Here is a 19,230-nt window from a genome sequence, read left to right on the forward strand (position 1 = left end):
TTAGGTTAGGGGCATACCCAGAACGGCCGTATAATATGTTACTTTGGTTCGGAGAAAATTACAGCGATACTAAAACGTTTAGTTTTATTAATACTATGGTAAAATATCAACAAGTTTTAATTGAAACGCTCAATATCTGTATAAATAAAGAAATCATATTTCTGCAATACATCATTCAATCTCTAATTTTTGGAGATTCATAACCAAAATTCACCATGAATAGACTAGTTTAGATATCTTGGTTAGACTAGTTATATGGTGCAGGTATGACATGGTGTATTGCCATATAAATAAATAAATGAATACGGCATTGCCTTAGGACATTCTTGTGCATGAATTTTCTCCTTTAACATATCCTGGCGTGTGTTTGCACTTCAAATACCGAGTTCCATCTTTTTATTTATTTTTTTCTGCGTACTGTTTATTTTTCGTAATAGATATATAAAATAATAATTTATTTCTATACTAAGACACTAGGTATATCCGATAATGATGGTATTTGTTAATATGATAATGTTGGCATTACTGACTGTCAGGTTATTCCGTCTGCTTGTGTTTTGCCTTGTGTTAACTTGTTAATTTTGGCGTTTTGTTTTATTCGGAAGTTTCCTAAAATTAGTATCGTTGGGTTAATTACTTTACAGAAACATTATCATGCAGTACTGATTGATGACAGCTTACATCAAGTTCGATATATTGAAGAGTGAATTGTAACAGTAGGTGTCAAATATTTCAATAGATCTAAATGTGCAATTACATTTACAAGATAAAGCTGAGTTGGATAGCTCAGAGTTTAAACATCGCGATTTCTTTATCAAATTTGATATTTTAAAATAGTAAATTATCTTTATATGTTTGATTTGTAGTACTTTTTGCTAGGAATATAATCATGTTTAAGTATTAGAGCAAAATTCCTATTCCTAAATAAAAGAAAATGGTATATACAACTCCTAGTTTAAAAATTTAAACCTAACCTCTGGGTGCTATGATGATTTTTGTGCTAGATCAGTGATTTGTTTTCATTGCATCTTTGTTTAATACTAAAGATTTAATATAATGTACTATTGTTACCTCTTGTGTACAGGTTTTGTTAACACTGATTCTAGTGGCTCCTGTAATAGTGAATAACAGACTTGCAGCATCATTGTTTTACACTTGGAGGGTTAATCAATCTTGATGGTTTCAAATTTTGTAATTATGGTTATATCATTGGTTATTTATTGAGCCACCATTAAATTTTGGAATCTATGGTATTAACAGGAATTATAGGATATTTGTAAGAGATATACATTATGACAGCATGTATATTTACATTTGGACATAAGAACATACCTGCAAAATTTATAAAAAGTAGAAAATTTTTGTTAGATTTTACAATATTAAATTTTCAAAAATTGACATCCTTTCAGGTCATATATCCTAAATAATAAACTTTAGGCTAAGTAGAGTACGATAAGTGGACCCGGTTTTTTATATTAAAATCATCAATTGATTTTTAATTATTATACCCATCAATATTATATATTGTTTTAAATTATTGTGTACACTATAATTCACCAAAATGCTTTGAATGTGTAGGAATAGGTAAATGCATTAATTTATCACTGTTGGGTAACAAATTGGATTGCATGTTGTTGAAAAATCAATAAAAAAACCAGTGCTATCCTTTTATGGATGCTTCGTCTTACAATGCAAGGCGCGGTGTGCGTATAAATAATAATTAATAGACAATAGACAATAGACAACTTTATTAACCGTTTAACAAGTAGCATACATGTAATAGGTTTAGTCAGTAGAGGCTAAAAGAACAATCATGGCTAAAACTAAAAACCAAAGGCTATGTACAAACCATGCAGGATTAATAAATACTAAAAGTGAGCACTCCATGCATTAGAAGTAATGGTTAAAGTCACTCTGGGATAAGGCAAGAAACTCACTTTGACTGTAGAAAGGGTTTGCCAAAAGGAAAGCAGTCAGTTTGTTTTTAAATTTGGTTGCCTTCAAGGTCCGAGCTGAGCCTGGAAGTTTATTAAAAAATACAATACCTTGGTAATGCAGATTAGATTTAGATTTAGTGAGCCTTTTGTATGGAATATCAATAAGACTTTTATTCCTAGTGTCATGCCTATGGACATCACTTCTTAATATTAAGCTCTCATAATTCTCTTTAATATTCATAATAACATTAAAAATATACAGATTAACCACAGTCATGATATTCTGGGTTTTAAACAATGGTCTACAGCTAGCACATGAGTTAACTTTGCATATTATTCTAAGAGCTTTCTTTTGCAGTATTAAAACACTATTTACACCAGAACTGCCTCCCCATAGACTGAGCCCATACTGGGCTTATACTAATTAGATATTATATTACTAATAATAACTTGATATGACCATATAATGTGCCCACATATACGGTCTACATGTAATACCGGTAGAGGTTTTTAAAACAAACTGTCTGTTATTTCTTCCTTCAAGAAATAGAAAAAATAAACTTAATTCTAGAAAATCTCTAAATCCATGCTTAATTTCATTCAGTGCTTTAAGGGTTAAATGTTTCTTTTTTTATCATATAAATATCAAATAAGGAGATTTTTATTGATATATAGAAACATATCCACATCACTTTTATCTGCTATGCATCTAAGTTTACACATTGTGTATTTAATTATTTTTAATGTCCGTTAACTAGGTTCTGATGTTAGTTCATCTAACATTTTCAACCGCATATCTTAGTTTACACATTAGTATTGGTCTGTTTTTGGTTGATTTAATTTTCATTAGTAACATTTTGGTATTTTGTCTCTTAATATTTGCTGCTACTCAACTGAGTTTGTGCAAGTAGTATTGAATAATTTATAAATTTTATTGAGCACAATTCTGAACATTTTTATAATAATAAATAAAAAAAACAGTTATGAGTGATGGAATCTGCATGTTTATGATAGCAAAAGTATAAAGGGGGTTAAATTGTGCAAACATTCACTATTTGAATTCATTCACCAGCTGCGTTTCAAATTTGGTTGAAATCAATCTATTATTTTAGTCCCAGCTGATGTTAAACACGTGCACATATATAGGCTGTGAAATTTCCCTTTTACAAACTAGGTTGGTCCTAAAATAGACTTTACTTTGAAAACCAAAATTAGATTTTTGGAATCATTATTAATGTCTTATTTTCATCTTTAAACGGTAAACTCAATAACAAGTCTATAAGCTTATTTAGGTTAGATTTCTAGAAATAATGTATAAATATCAAAAGAAAACGGTTTTATCTCTTGAAGATTTGAAATAATAAGCAAAAAAATATATTAGAGACCAAAACTCAATTCAAACTTTCAGAAAACTTTCATTAAGTTTTTTATTATTGTTTTTATTTATTTTTATTATTTTTTATTAAAAAATTTATTAAGTTAATTAGTAAGAAAATAAAAGTATGTTGGAATTTCATATTCATTTATTTAATATTCGGCCTTAACTTTAAATGTTTTGGCTCCTAAAATACTTTTAAATTACCAACAGCAGTAGTTTAGTTTTTTCATTTCCAAATTGTAATATTTGTAGTTAATTTCATTCACAAGTAAATTTGTATTTTATTTCCAGTAGTGTTTGGCAGGCATTTAATCATGTTGTAAGACAACCATCATATTTATTAATTTTATCTTTGACATCTCATTATGAAACCGTTTTCAGATACGTTACCATGATGAAACGGCCAGATATCGCAAGGAAACTATTTCATCAGTACACATCGAAAATTCTGTTTGAACCTATCAATAGAAAAATATACAGAAGTAAGTTGAACATGTTGTGGATCTAAATATAATGTATACAATTTAAGTAAGGAGGTATATTGAAAGATAAATTGTGTGTATTTGAATAAATACTACTTATAAATAGTTTATGGTTGTATAGAATATACCAAGAGAGTTTACCTCCAAATTGCTGTGCTGATCAAAAACATAAAAGAAATCGACCATAAGTTATTGCATGATTTTATGTTATCTTTTTCAGTAGATCTAGTACCCTATTTTGATTGTAAAAATATCATAACATATAAATCATTAAATTTGCAGGAGAAATTATATAAAATGGGTAATATTGAGATCTATTAGTAAATATAAAATAATTATAAGAACTTCATTGAACACTACTCGTGTTAACACTCTCGTAGTCATGTAATTTCCTCACTTAAACCTCTTTACTCTACTTCTAACATGTTTTTTATCGTATTAATATTGTTAAAAACATAGCTTACTCCATTCTAATTGATAAAAATATAAATAGCCTAATTTAAACTCATTTGATAACTCACATTTCCATAGGTTTTGTGAAATAGCACTTTCTGTGATTTGTAAGACAAAAAGAATGCTATTTCCATTACACCAAGCCAGCTTTCACTATTTTTAGAATATTTAAATCAAATCCAAGTTTAGATCATGCAAATGCCTTTGAATCAAGAAGAGAGTGCTTGTGTTGTTATTACTAATATGCTATGTAATGAGCAATATATATAGTGACAGTGACAGATGGTGATAAGATTACCCATTGTTACCTCACGGAGCAGTAGTCTGACCTTGAACTAGTGTGTAGTCGGCCAATTATGACTCACACCAGATGAAGTATTGTTTTCAACATGTTTAACTTAAGAGCCGGCTGTACAAGCTCCATTGTGATTGTAGTTCCTTAAGAACAACGTTAACACTTTTACTATTTTCAGTAGTAGAATTAGGGACATATGTCATTTTAAAGATATAATTATACATGCAAATGCTTTTTAGCTTTTTACATATTTATATAGGTTATCCAGAAAAATTTCAAATATTATTATACTTATTGTTTAAATATTCAAAAAGTATAAATAAATAAAAGTTTAAATATTCACTTTATTAAAATAAAACTTTAAAGCGTTTGGATTTGTTGTAACATAGATAAAGAATGTCTTCCTATTCTGAGGTAGTAATTATATCTCCAAAACAAAATCTTCCATAAATGCTTTGTTAAAAAAATAAGAACATAAAAGTGTACAGAGTTTAACATTGTTTTCATGGGATAAAGTCATGATTGTTTTACTACAACCAGCTGAAATCCACAATGCGCTATGTAAGGGTGGCCTTCGTTTAATAAGGAAGTACTCGTAAAATTCGAATACCAAAAATCAACATTTCCAAACCACATTAATGAAACAAAACTTGTAAATTGTCTTTTTTTCTAAATTAAATGAACGTTCAACGGATAATAAGTAAATAAAATACTAATTTAGAAAGTAACAATAGTTCATAAGGTGGTTATAAATAAATTTGAATTGCATATATTTGATTATTTGAATTGTTTCAATAACTACATAAATTATTGTGGTTCTATTCTTGTTATTGACAGTTATTTTTCATTCTGATGTTGAAAATCAATAGGTCTGTTAGTTCTTCAGGGAAAGCTATTTATATTGTGAGTATTAAGTTCAACTCCATTTCACCTTCCAAATAGTGTAGCATCTCAAATCTGACACTGGCACATTGACTCCTGGAATCAGGAGTCACATCTGTATGAAGGAATCCATAAAAAAAATCTACGATGAAGACATTTGAAACGATCTCTTTACATTTTTTTGACATGAGAGAAACCTAGGCTTAAAAGGAGCTGCCTGGTTATCCAACAGCTATCCAGTGTAATCCAAATGATGAGGTATTCTCATTGTCTCATCAATTGTGCACCTGATGAGACAATGGGAACACCTCGGCATCAGGATTACACTTCAGGAGTTAGTCTGTACCAGTGTCAGATTTCAGATGCTACACTAACCAGAAGGTAAAATGGAGCTTAACTCCGTATTCGCGTTAAATCAACCCTTTCCACAATAACTACGTTATCTGTTTATGATGTTTTTTTCATTCAATGCCGCTTAATTATTCTTAAAAAAGCTTGGAAATTACAATCAATGCAATTTTGTATTTGGCTCATGTTTAATATATAGATCTCACTTTCTTTGTTGAATTGAACAATTTAAATAGTAATAGTCTAAGAGCATTTGAATTTCTACTGCCTGTTAATCAATGCGGAATCCCTCAGGGATTTATTTTAGTACCATGTTTATTGTTCTGGCTACTTCATCTCGCTTCTTACACTTTCTTAATTAAACTGTCATTCTTATATTACTATTGCTTAAGTAAGTCCATTTAATAAAACTTGTAATACAACTGCAAAAGAGTAATGTAAGGTTTATGCTAAAATCAAAATTGTTTAATTCAGCTAAGCATTATTTTTCTGAATTAAGAATTAAGTTAAAACATGATCATTAATTAACCTCAATATTTTTAGAAACATTCCCATATTAATAACTTTTTACGGTATAGTATTTTTTATTAAACCTTTAGTTTAGCTGTATTGATACAAGGATAACACATATTTTGGGTAATTTTTAATTAACGTGATTGTTTTGATCCAGCTAACTTAATGTGTAATGGCAACTTGACGAGGATAATTCTTCATTGCCGATTTTTCACGCATTCAGCAAGATCATTTAGTTCTTCAGACAAACTTCCCGAAAGCAAAGTAGTTCAAACAGAAAACCTGAATCCAGATGTAAAAATAATCCAACCTGGGCTACTTCCGAAGGATCCAGCGGGAAGTGTGCCACCAGCAGACAAATCAACAGCGAAAGCTGTCATCCAGGAGACTCAGGCAGGTGAGGTATATAGCCAAGCCTACAACTGTTATTTTCTGATCCATGATTCGAGACATTCGGTTTAATTTTAACCGTTTTGTTGCCAATTTAACCGAAGTTCAGTCTAGAGAACTTTCAATTGTTAACCCTTGGAGCATTTGCGTGACTGACGTTTCGATTCGTAATGCGTAAAAATTCAACTCTACTAGACTCAGGGGATTTTAGCGGTGGATTTTTCAGACATTTCATAGTGGGACATGCACAGTTATCGAACTCATGCATATGCATGAAGGCTATAATTTTGTGTCACTTTTTCTTACTTTAAAGTTATTACACATTTCACATTTTATAATTTTCATGCTCGTGTAAAACTTGTTTATAGGTACTTTGATTTTGTAACCATTCTTGATGAATGTTTAAATAATGAAGTTAGGAATTGATTACCTCAATCTTGCCTAAGGAAAAATAAAGTTTCATGCCAAATTTCAAGTATATTGCTCAATTTGTTCACCAGGTATTCCGAAGACTATTGAAAGACAGATGAAAGAGAAATTTTGCAAGGTTTCTTAACATTATAATGGCATAACATCCTGCAACCTATTATTTACGAGGGCTATCCAGAAAGTAGATTATGTTTTGATATAAACGAAAAACAAAGTACAAAAAAAATTGTAATATACACTAAAATACTATTTTCATCGGTCACAATTCTTGGCCGTCCACTTCATCATCCCATTTTTCAACCTAATGCACCACTGACACACACTCCACCTTCAGTAATCACATCATTCCCATATACTTCAGAGTTGGCGATGAATCTCAACTGGTTTAGCCAACAAAAAGCATATTCTTCTTCTTCTTTCTTCCACATTCAAAACTCTGCGGTGCGTTTCATTTTCAACTTGAAACGTTTTGATCACGTGTCCCCCTTTCGAGATGCTGCCAGCCTGCTACCAGTGGAGTTCGTCTGCGGGATGTTGACTTGCTCATTGGTCCACAAGGTCCTATCACACCAGGAACCGCAGTACCTGAGCGAGCGGTTGTTGTTCCGGGCAGGGGGTATCGCAACGCAGTACCCGCCATGGCTACCTTCTTGACTTTCGAAAAGTCAGGCATGAAGTCTGGAGGAAAAGTTTTTCGTATTTCGGCCCTAAATTGTACAATGACCTCCCCCTTAGCCTTAAGCAATACAGTTGCAATTCTTTTAAATTAAAACTTAAGGACTACATATGTGTTGATAAATAACGTATTTAAGTTGTTAGTGTATAAGTTTTAGTATTTAGTATAATCCAATGTTGTTCCTTTTAGTTTTAATCACAAGTCCTTTGTTATTTAGTATTTAAGGCCATTAAATGACTTGAGTTGTTCTGCAAAACAGTGTATGTACTGAGAAACGCTTCTAAATAAAGGCATTATGATATGATGATGATAGCGGCCTATTACCATGCACTTAAGCCTCTTTTGCACACCATCAGACCAACCAGTCTACAGTTTCAGCAGTTCTACAAACCACCGAAAACAACTGATCAGGTCCTCCTGGGAAAATTTGCCACCCTTGTCCAAACTACCAAAGTTGACTAACCACTTCCTTGCTATTATTGTAGGACAGTCAAAGAGCAGGTGTTTAGCAATTTCCTCCTACTCGTCACACATTCTACAGAGCAGATCCTCGTGAAGGATACCGACTCGGTGAAGATGCTTCCTCAGATGACCATGTCCCGTAATTAAACGCATAACCCAAGAAGTCACCGATCTGCTTAGTGAGAAAAGGTAACCACCCTAGGAGAAGGCAACTGTAAAACCGCTTTTCTCATTCTCAGACCCGGTTGTAGCCTTCACCTTCTCTCATGTTCAGTGTGAACCCATTTCAAGACAGCCCCAAAGGATTCACACCTAGAAATGCCACAGAACTGTTGGAAGTCTCATCATATTGGATGCTGAGCCTAAGTTGGCCAGGGCATCAGTTCTTTCGTTGTCAGAGATCCCCTCATGACCAGAAACCAACAGTCACATTGTTGATTCTGGCAAGGGAAGAAACAACTTTTTAGCAATCCCAGACAAGTTTGGTGTTGAACACACAAGAGTCCATTGCCTTCAATGCTGCCTGGCTATCTGCGAAAATGCTAATCATCTTACTCCTATACCACAGACAAAGATTCTCATGTGTACACTTCATAATCGCTGAGATTTCTGCCGGAAAGACTGTAGGATAAGGACCCATAGGGACCATCAGCTCCCTTACATGGTCTCACCCTCAGGGTGTTTTAGAGCCGTCTGTAAACCATTCAAGCTGCGCTGGTAGAAGAGGTTTCTTTCGCTCCGACCAAGTCTGCCTAGAAGGTATAACAATCCTGAAGAGTTTGTCAAAGAGAAATCTTTGTTTCATCTGATCAGAGATCATGTGCAGGGCATTCCCCTGGATCAGGATGGTAATTCTGCAGTGCCCCCTGCTGCAGCCCGAGGCCAACCAAAGTCCCACCTGCTAAAGACAGTAGGCACTCCTCCTGGGCATAGCCCGAATGACAATGTACAAGGGCTATTGGATTGAAGCAACAGTTTAGAGCTGTGCGGGGCACTCTTGGAAAAACTCCAGTGATAGCCAACTTTTGGATGCTAGCCAGACCAGCTATTGCTGTCTTAGGCCAAAAACACGTATTATTGAAAGCACTTCACAACTCGTGGAATTTTCACTTGCGTCACACATTTTTTAAATTGCTATTGTAAAACAACAAGGAGCGAAAGTAACCTCTCACTAGCATGGCTGGATAGCCACTGAATGGAGAAGAAATGCCCTGACATCAAAATGGCCATGATAGTCCTTCCCTAGTGGCTACAGAGCAAAACGTAATATACTTTCCGGATATCCTGCGTATTACAAAAGCAGAATCCAACATAAAATATACTTTTAAACATTTCACATTTATATGAAGGTATTTTATCGCTAGTCAATGAACCATTTTTTTATGTTTGTTGAATATAACTTATTGATATATTATTTTAGGAGCAAGGCATCAATATAATTCAACCACCCAGATTTTTATATCTTTGGCATCTGTTAAAAATATTGATTCTGACATTTCAACATTATTGTACACTTTATTATTTTATTCTATCGTCAGTAGTATAAAAAGAAAAAAAATATTTTTTATACAAGTTTTTTTTTTTTTTTAAAAGTTAAAAAAATGTAACAAGTATATTAGGTTTTAATTTAACAATTTAACAATAGTAATAATAGCCTGTTAGTTGATAACATGGATTATGATTTTATTTTGTATTTCAGAAGCTGTTGAGAGAATAGCGATCCAGAAGGACGTTATTATCGTAGAGCCTGTTAAAAGCAAACCCGAGTTGAAGGTGGAACCCCCTCCACCTCCTACTCCTCCGGAAGGAGAAAAAAAGGAGAAAAAGACTGCAAAGTCAATAATTCAGGAAGCTGTGGAAAAAGGTATATATATGTCATTTTTTTAACACTATGACTATTATTGGAATAAAAGGGGACAGAGCATTTGTCTCCTATAGTAACATCTCATCAGGGCTTATGGACACAATCCATACAGCTTACATAGCTTTTAAGGACTGTTTAGAATATAATGTTAGTAATTTTTCAAACATATTTTGTGTAGTACTTACAAGAGTATCAGAAATTGTAAATATGCATTTTTATTATGAGAAACCAATTTTAACACGTTCACAGTGATGTCTAATTTTCCAGACTTTTTTATATGTTGCAGAATTTTTCAATAATAATAACATAAAACCGTAATAGTGTTTTTTACTTTAAATGACTAGGTATAACGAGAAAAGTATGTAGGCTTTGCATTTTTACAGAACAAAAATTACTTTAAAATGTTTTATCAATGTTTCCCAAGGGATACATAAAAAAATTAATTAACCTCAAAACATGTACCCTATGGAGTACACAATAGTCTGATGTATTAATTAATTTAACAAACCACCAAGACAGGCAAACAATAAAAACACAATAAGGAAATGCATAGCAACGTTTACCCCATTGCCCGTTACAAAAGCCCTGTGTTTAGCTGATCGGATACACAACGTCGTGAATGTGTTAAGTAACAGTGTGTGAACATGACGACATTAACAAAGTCATATATAGCAAATGTAGTGTTGATATATGGATATTGTTAATGTGAATTTATAAGAGAGAAAGAAATGAAAATATGGTTATAGAGTATTCATTTTATGATGATGTGTGACTGCCAAATCTTTTTATGGTGGAGACAGGTTATAATAAAAATGGGCTAATTCTCACTGTAACGTAGAATTAAAGTGATGTCTCATTTATCCAAAATGTTTTACTTTCTAGTAACAAAAAAGAGAATTCGAGTTGATCTGACAGCTTCCTCCGTCGAGAGAAACTTCATCACGCCTGTCAGAGCGATGTCTGACTTTCTTTTAAAACCATCAGATTTAGAAAACTTACGAGCTACGAAGAGAAGATCACCGTACGAGAATGAGCCTCCAATCACAGTGTTTTGGAGGAAAGACGTAGAAGCAAGGTAAGAGATTAATGGTAAATATTTATTTTATTTTTACAAAAATTTTGTAGTTTATATACAAAATTTGCTTAGACATATGAAAATGTAGTTTCAAAAATTACGTAAAACATTTGATTGTGAAAATAATGTATCCTTATTGTTTTCCTTAATAATCAGACAGTACTTAAGTTGAGCTAAAGCATGGCATGGATATATTTTGGAAATTATTTGTTGATAAAGTTCCATTCATCTATACTATTATATAAAAATCTAATGGTATCTCTCCGTGTGTATTACTCAACCACGTAAAAACTACTTGACCAATTGTACTGGAATTTTACATGGACATTCTTAGAGTCCCTGTTTAACATTTAGGCTTATTCCTGTTTCAAAACTCCCTCCGGGCTATGCCCCACGGGTCTCTAAAGTTGCATGACACCACACAAATATTATTAATTGAAAGAGCATGTTAAATGTAATAAATTGTTCCGTGTAAACTTTGTTGTATGACAGCATAACCATATGTGTAATTCATTTAACTATTATTATAAATATGTGTATATTTATAGTCTTGAAAGCAAAGAGTAAGTTTGATAGTAACAAAACTTCTTATTTCAATTTTTTCCTGAAATCGCTGTTCAACAAAGTTTATCCAGATAAGAAAAGTTTTAGTCAGTATATAGCAACTTTTTATTAAAACTTTTAAACATTATATAGCAAATATATTTGTACGTTTTAACAAGCATTAAGTATGCAGTGCTTGGTTAGTACTATAATGAAGATATCAAAGACAAAGTCACTATCTAACTTTTACTATAAATGTAGAGACTGTTAAAACCCAATTTAGACGTCTTTTGACCGAAGTAGGCTTCTCTGACATGTTTACTTTTTGATCGAGGACAAGGCAAAATCATCTATGGTACAAAAAAAGTAATAAGACTGAAGTAAATTTCAATGGACATAAATATACACCTTTTGACCTGGCAACAAGGAACACTCAAAATTGGCATGGAAAATATAATTCATTCTCAAGAACTAGAAGTCCTCATACACCAAAGCGTATGAAATTGCGTGTGAAGCAGTGGGTAACTACTAGTATATTAAATTTTGTTGATTACGATTCCGGCAGTGTTTTATCAAATCTAATGATAATACAAAATTTTATTTTGGAATTGTAATCAGTCTCATTTATAATTATATCCATTATGTACCTAAAATTTAAATTTGGAGTTTGTTTCCCAAAAGTCAGAAAATTCAGGAGTGTAAGATTCGTTCTGAATAAATTCTTTGTTTGAAGTTTATTTTTGACAATGGAAGGATTGTAAAGGAAACAGGATTTTTCCAGACATTTGCCATCGTTCAGTGAAACAAAAAATCAGTAACACTACATTTCGAGATCTGCAATCCGATCTCTTCCTCAGGTAAAAACTAACCTAATAGATAATTACAAACTAGGTTAAAATGAACATAACATTATGTTTATGTTATATGTTTATATTAAAATAAACTTTTTAATTACTGTATGTATTAGGTTATTTTTTACCTGAGGAAGAGATCAGCTTGCAGATCTTGAAAACGTTACTGATTTACTGTGTTACTGATTTTTTGTTTCACTGAATGATGGAAAATGTCCGGAAAAATCCTGAATAAATTATTAACTTAGAAAACTTTTAGACTTATATAACGCCTAGAATTTAATTAGTACCGTGATATAATTTTTCAGAGCAATTGAAGTTTGGGGTTCTAAAGAAAATCTAACCAAAGAACTACTTAAAAGAGATTTGGAGAGGAGATTTTATCAACAAAGTAAGTATGATTTCTTTAAAAAACTCATTCTTATGTGTAAGACAAAATTAATATTTCATTTATACTATTTTAATTTATGTTATGCTTTAATGATAATGTAACAGTTTATATGTAAGAATAAGTTATTATGTAAGTATAAACACTAACAATATTTTAGTTAAATAATAAAAATCTTAAAATATTTCATAATTTTAAAGTGACGTACTACTTAGTAAATTTTACATAGTTCATATTCCTTCATTTTAACTCTGTGAACCGTAACAACGCAACAGTCACGTCACCGCGCTTCGTGCCACCTGCATTAATGACGTCACTGTTGCGTTTCTGTATTTGTCTTAAAGTAGTGTGGACATATATGTTGCGATTTAGTTATATTTGTTAGTGAACTACCCCAATATCCCTCAGTGATTTATAGAAGCAAGTTATTGTAGTTCTAAACCACATGAATGACAAAAGCGTGAAATGTGATTACTGCGCAGGGCTAATGAGCGTGGCCAGCTTGTGCCTGCCAAATGCTAAGTTTAGCAATGCGCTTTCACCTTTGTAATTTCAGCCGTTTCACGGCCACCAACAACTTGCTTCTTGATTGTTGTTGTCTTTGTGAAAAAACTATATTATAGGACAGGGTTTACAAATAGATCAAAGAAAGCATTTAAGAAGCTTCCTATTGATTACAGTGAAACCTTGATATATCAAACCTCAATAATTATATCGAATTACTTGATAAATTGAAATTTTCATTCTCCTTGAATGTGCCATTTTCTTCAATGCTAATTTTACCTCTACGGTATCTATATATCAAATTTTCACCATTAATCCTGCCTACTGTTAACCTCTATATATCGAAGGTTTAACTTAATAACCTCAATATACCGAATTTTCGTTATTAATCCTGCCTACTTTTAACCTCTACGTATCGAAGGTTTGATGTAAATAACCTCAATATACTAAAATTTCACCATTAATCCAGCCTACTGTCAACCTCTATATATCAGGGATGCTACAGGTCAGGGAAATCAGGGAAAAGTCAGGGGAAAAAAAACAAGACTGGAAATCAGGGAAAAGTCAGGGAATCCGGTCAGTCAAGTCAGGGAAAAATATAAAATCCCTTTACACAAATAAACTTACTGCCGCCGCGCCGAGTCCAAGCCTGCAGACGACACGGCGCGTGAAGCACGCCATTAATTTAATTGCCAAAAACCCTGGGGATTGCGTCGAAAAAAGTCAGGGAAAAATGAAAAATTTGGTCTGGAAATCAGGGAAAAGTCAGGGAATTTCATTATTGGACTCCTGTAGCAACCCTGTATATCAAAGGTATAATGTAAATAACATCAATATATAGAATTTTTGCCATTAATCCTGCCTATTGTTAAATGAAAGAAGTTTCAGTTTATCAGTGCAATGAACCGAAGTACAGTACCATATTTTTCATGTTGATTGAAACCCCACTACCAACACTCCTTCGTTTCCTGTCGTCGCCAGTCTCACTCCACGCTCAGTTTAATTTGGACATTACTCTAATTCGAGCGAATTTAAATTTATGGACAGTACTTGTTATAATTTCCTACTACACATTTCCCAATAAGTATTATTTATAATCAAGCCTACATTATTAATGTAGCTGATGTGACCTCTATATATCAAAGTTTACCGATGTAACCTCGATACAATGAATTGTGTGAACAATATTGTAAACCTCTATATATATCATACATAGTCTACCCCAAACAGCCCCAAATGTATTGAAAATCTCAATATATCAAAGTTTTGTATTTTTTCCACTGAGGGTTTCGATGTATCAAGGTCCCATTGTATTAAGGAAATTAGGGATGTTTTTAAAAAGTTTGTTTTATATCAGAACTGTGGTTAAATTAAATTTTTGTTGCAAAATATCATAATGGTGTAAGAAAATTCTCTCCACTTTCACTCATTACAGACCATCAGTGAAGGTATAAAAAAATTAGCATAAAGTTTTAAGTTTTATCAGTCACAACTGCTTTTTTCATGTTATTGGTCTCCATAAGATCATACAAAAAATAATCACTAAGAGATGTGTCGGAAGAGTTAGGTGTAAATTTTGGCACATAACTAAAAACCAAGGCGTGATACACTTTCTTGCTGAAATACAAGATACAAAAAATACAAATGAAAAATCCTGAATTTGTAGAATATCAATAGGTTCATGCTGTTCCTTTAAAATATGTTCTACCAAAAAAGCCTCATTTTTCTTTTATCATTATTTAGCACCATACCTTAATCTTTAGTGTATCTGTTTTTTTAGGGACATATGCTTTTATATATAAAATCTTAGTTAAAAAAAACTTGTCAATTAAAAATGTTAAAATACTATACTGAGAGAAAGACAATGCTGTATTATTTTAACATAAATTAACCAAAAATCTTTATCAAATCAGAAGATAACTTGTAGAAACCCGCCTGTAAATTTTTCAATAGAGTGCCTGGTCGGAGAGGAGGTTGGCGATAATTCAAACTGTTTCAACATCTGACTATTTTCTGTTATAGGGAGCTTATTAACACAGCATAACGAGACCCTCATTCATAAAGTATGATTCGGCAGATTGGGTAATGAAGGAAGTCACAACTCAGTAGATACTGATTGTTTACTTGGTTAACTTAAATTTTCCCCGGAAAAGTCTCATGACAATACAAATTTCAAGAATTTAAATATAAGGGAGAGTGAGATTTCCCTGTTAAATGAAATGATACACAAGGGCTTTGTGTGGCCCAGAACAACATCCCTCATTCTTAGTTTCTTGGGCTGACAAAGCCGATATCTTGACTATCATCCAAGTTTACTGCCCGAGATAGCATCAAAATGTTAACACAATTCATTTCTTGAATGAAATCAGTCAACAGATGTCAAACCAAAACCAACAATAACTTAATCAGGTATTGTGGTATTGGCTCTATACATTTTACATATATTTCACTCTGATCTTTGTATATATAATACTTGTGTGCGTGTGTATGTCACTAAACCCCTCCTAAAAGGCTGGACCGATTTTAATGAAATTGTTTGTGTGTCTTCAGGTGGATTCGAGAATGGTTTATATTTACAAATTTAAAGCAGTTATCAATTAAATTTAGAAGATAAAAGATTTCAAAGGGCCTGCACATTATAAACTGCAATTACGATACCGTTTACGTATATAGCCAAACACTAATTGAAGGCACTGTTGTGATGTATATTTGTCTTTAAAATAAATTTCTGATTGAACTTAAAGCTTAAGTGTTAGACTACTTTATAGTAAATTATATGTACATGTAGCATACGTATTTTTATAATTTTGTTGTGGTTCGCAAAAACACCTCAGCCTACAAAAAATTTCAAATTGTCCATAATTCAATTTATAAATATGAACAGTAATGACCAAGTAATTTTTATTATTTATTAAGCATTACTTGAATAATTATTGTGTTTGTACAATTAACTTGATTTTTTTTCATACCTTACATATTAGAACCCATATAAGAGACAATGTAGACATTTACTTTATATTTAAAGACTGTTGTCAAGCCTAAATTAGTTGACTTTTGACAAAAGTAGGGTTCTCAGAGCTGTTAATGTATAATGTATTTTCGTGATCAGGAAAGAGGCAAAATCAGCAATGGAACAAAAAAGTACTAACATCAAAGTAAATTACAGTGACCATAAATATACACATTTTAACATATCTTCTTGATGGTGGGAAGAAGGCAAACTCAAAATTAGCATCGGAAATATAATTCACTTGAAGCAGAAGTGCTAAGAGAGGTGCAAACGAAATTGCACGAAAAGCTGTGGGTAACTGCTAGTATTTTAACAAAATTTGTCCATTGAAAACCAACATTTTTTTAAACATCACAACACTTTACCTTATTTTATGATAGGAGAACAAATAAAAACTAGAAATAGTATCCTACATTAATATTCTCGGGTTACAGATACTTTTACAACAAAGAGGAAATTGCGGGACTACAGACGAGAGAAGGACCACCAGAGGGAGCAGAAGATGGTGGAGACAGCTGGACTGTTCGGCCCTTCTGGCAAAGTTGTCCTTACCGCAGTTGCAATGTAAGGTGCTTATACACAAGCTTTATAGTTTCGTAAGGGTGTAACTCTTCTAATTATTAGTCAGGTGTAGTTATTAGTTTCATGACACACTTTTGTTATGAAAATAATCCATGAAGGATTTTATAAACTCGATTAATCCCTATTTTGTATAATGTTTGTATTAAAATCGTAGTAACTTGTTGATTTTGCAAATACTTTTCTTTTAGTAATGTAGATACAGTATATTAGGGCATAATTAAAATGTATTGTAATGTCATATTTAAAATACATTCCACACCAATTCATATAGAATTTCTTGAATTTGCTAGCATCAAAGTAATTGGTATGAAACCTCGCCAAAAAGGGAGTGGAGTCCTTTATGGTGGGGCCAGAGCCGGGTTGTGGGATAGCTTTCTCCTACAGTAAAGCTCTTGTAAAAGATTAGGAAAAGAGGATAAGATACTTTAATTGGAGTAAGCCCTCAGGATTAAGACAATCAAAAATGTTTATCTCTCCTTATGCTAAAGAGTGGGCATTTCTCCCCAGATCAGAGTAAGGAGGATATACAGAATGGTATTAGGGATGTTGACAGGACATGGCCCCCTTGATAGAAAAGACCTCATTGACATGGTGAGCCTTTGCCAGACTGATGAATGCAGACTCTGTGTAAAAGAGGAGGAATCAGTGGAGCATATTTGGCTAAACTGTCCCTGCCATATCTAGAATTCGGAAAAGATTCCAAGGGGCATATCTCCTCAGCCCCAAGGACATCAGAGAACAGGAGTCCTTAAATCTGATCGACTTCTGTAAAAGTCTCAAATTCTGAGGATACAAATATAAGTAAGGGAGGCACAAAGGTCCTTTTAGGACTAAGTGCAGGGACAATCGCCTCTTTCCCTTAGGAAAAAAAGAATTGGTTCAAAAGTTTTCTGTGATGATTTTTTTGGAACATCCACTATATGTTTTGATTTTGTTGTTTGAGAATGAGCCTCAGCTAGCAACTATTTGAAATTGTTTGTTTTGGTGATGTTTGGGTAGTGTAAAATGGGCGATGTTTAGGTTACATCTGTTTTGTGGTTCTGTGTGATGAATCATAACTTGAAAATTAATTAAACTTTGATGTTCCATTCATTTTTTATAAATGCTGTATTTAATAAAATAACTTTGGACGGTAGCAGAATTCTTATTGAATTAATAATAAAAGGTATGAGTTTATGTTTCAAAACTCCCCCCCCCCCCCCAACCCCTTGATTGGGCCCTGCTCATGAATGGCTATTTTGATTGTGGTGCAAACAAAAATTTGTTACATACTTCTGGGATATTTTTCTTGTTTTTTGGAGTGATAAGGAGATAACTTGAATAATGTTATTGAGTGGTGAAGCTTTTATAAATCCATACACTTTACATAATACGACTAGGTTTACATATCAGCCCATCAGCATTGCTTGGGGTTGTGTAAAAAATTTCAATTTATGGTCAGTTTCAATCTAGTACTTTATTTTACTTTTACAAAACACAGTAAAATACCAAGTTCATAGTGTATAGCTTTCTCATTATCGGTTGTCACAAGAATGATCTAGTTCATTCAAGCCAGTTCAAACGTTTTTTTCGAATAGGACCTCTGCTCAATAGCTTTTTTTACCTTCTGAACCAATTGAAGACATAGAGAGCAAACCCATGTTCCTTAGATCTCTGAGAACCTTTCAAATAAAACCTTTGATTCAACTTATCTGTACAGTAGAGTCCCGTTAATCCGACCTAATTGGGACCCGAGCCCTATTCGGATTATGTAACTGTTCGGATTAGCCAGAATTACAGAAAAATACGGTTTTAAACTTAAGATAGGTCTATTTTGTTATAGAATTATCAATATTGTTTATTAAAACATGTTTTCTGACTGTTGCATTGTATTTCTTAACAAATAAACGTGTTTGCAAATACTAAGCACATTTACCGTATTTAGTGTGAGAGTTCTATTGTTAAGCAATGTGAGCGTACTGGATATTGTACGGGTCCACGCGTTCAATAGTTGTACGAAACTACGCGTCATCCAATAGACTCTCTTCAATGCGACAGAAGACAATAACTGAATTTATGTCTTTTAACAATTAATATTGTACTCAATAATAATATCAGTACTGTAAGTCCAATTTTTGTTTGATTTCACTTCTTAATACAGTAATTTAACTCATACTTAACCTATAAGT

At 32.7% G+C, this 19,230-nt stretch overlaps 1 protein-coding gene across 1 annotated transcript; it reads left to right on the forward strand.

Annotated features, from left to right (window-relative positions):
* Window positions 1-539: 539 nt before the first annotated feature.
* Window positions 540-17,073, forward strand: LOC124373861 (zinc transporter 9-like). Its single transcript, XM_046832181.1, has 7 exons — window positions 540-716; window positions 3,697-3,797; window positions 6,446-6,685; window positions 9,945-10,109; window positions 10,992-11,184; window positions 12,887-12,969; window positions 16,915-17,073. Exons 2-7 carry the CDS (start codon window positions 3,707-3,709, stop codon window positions 17,046-17,048), a joined length of 906 nt encoding a protein of 301 aa, XP_046688137.1. The 5' UTR covers window positions 540-716; window positions 3,697-3,706; the 3' UTR covers window positions 17,049-17,073.
* The last annotated feature ends 2,157 nt before the right edge of the window (window positions 17,074-19,230 follow it).

Source organism: Homalodisca vitripennis, unplaced genomic scaffold (assembly GCF_021130785.1).
Source record: "Homalodisca vitripennis isolate AUS2020 unplaced genomic scaffold, UT_GWSS_2.1 ScUCBcl_6552;HRSCAF=13815, whole genome shotgun sequence".
Classification (NCBI taxonomy): domain Eukaryota; kingdom Metazoa; phylum Arthropoda; class Insecta; order Hemiptera; family Cicadellidae; genus Homalodisca; species Homalodisca vitripennis.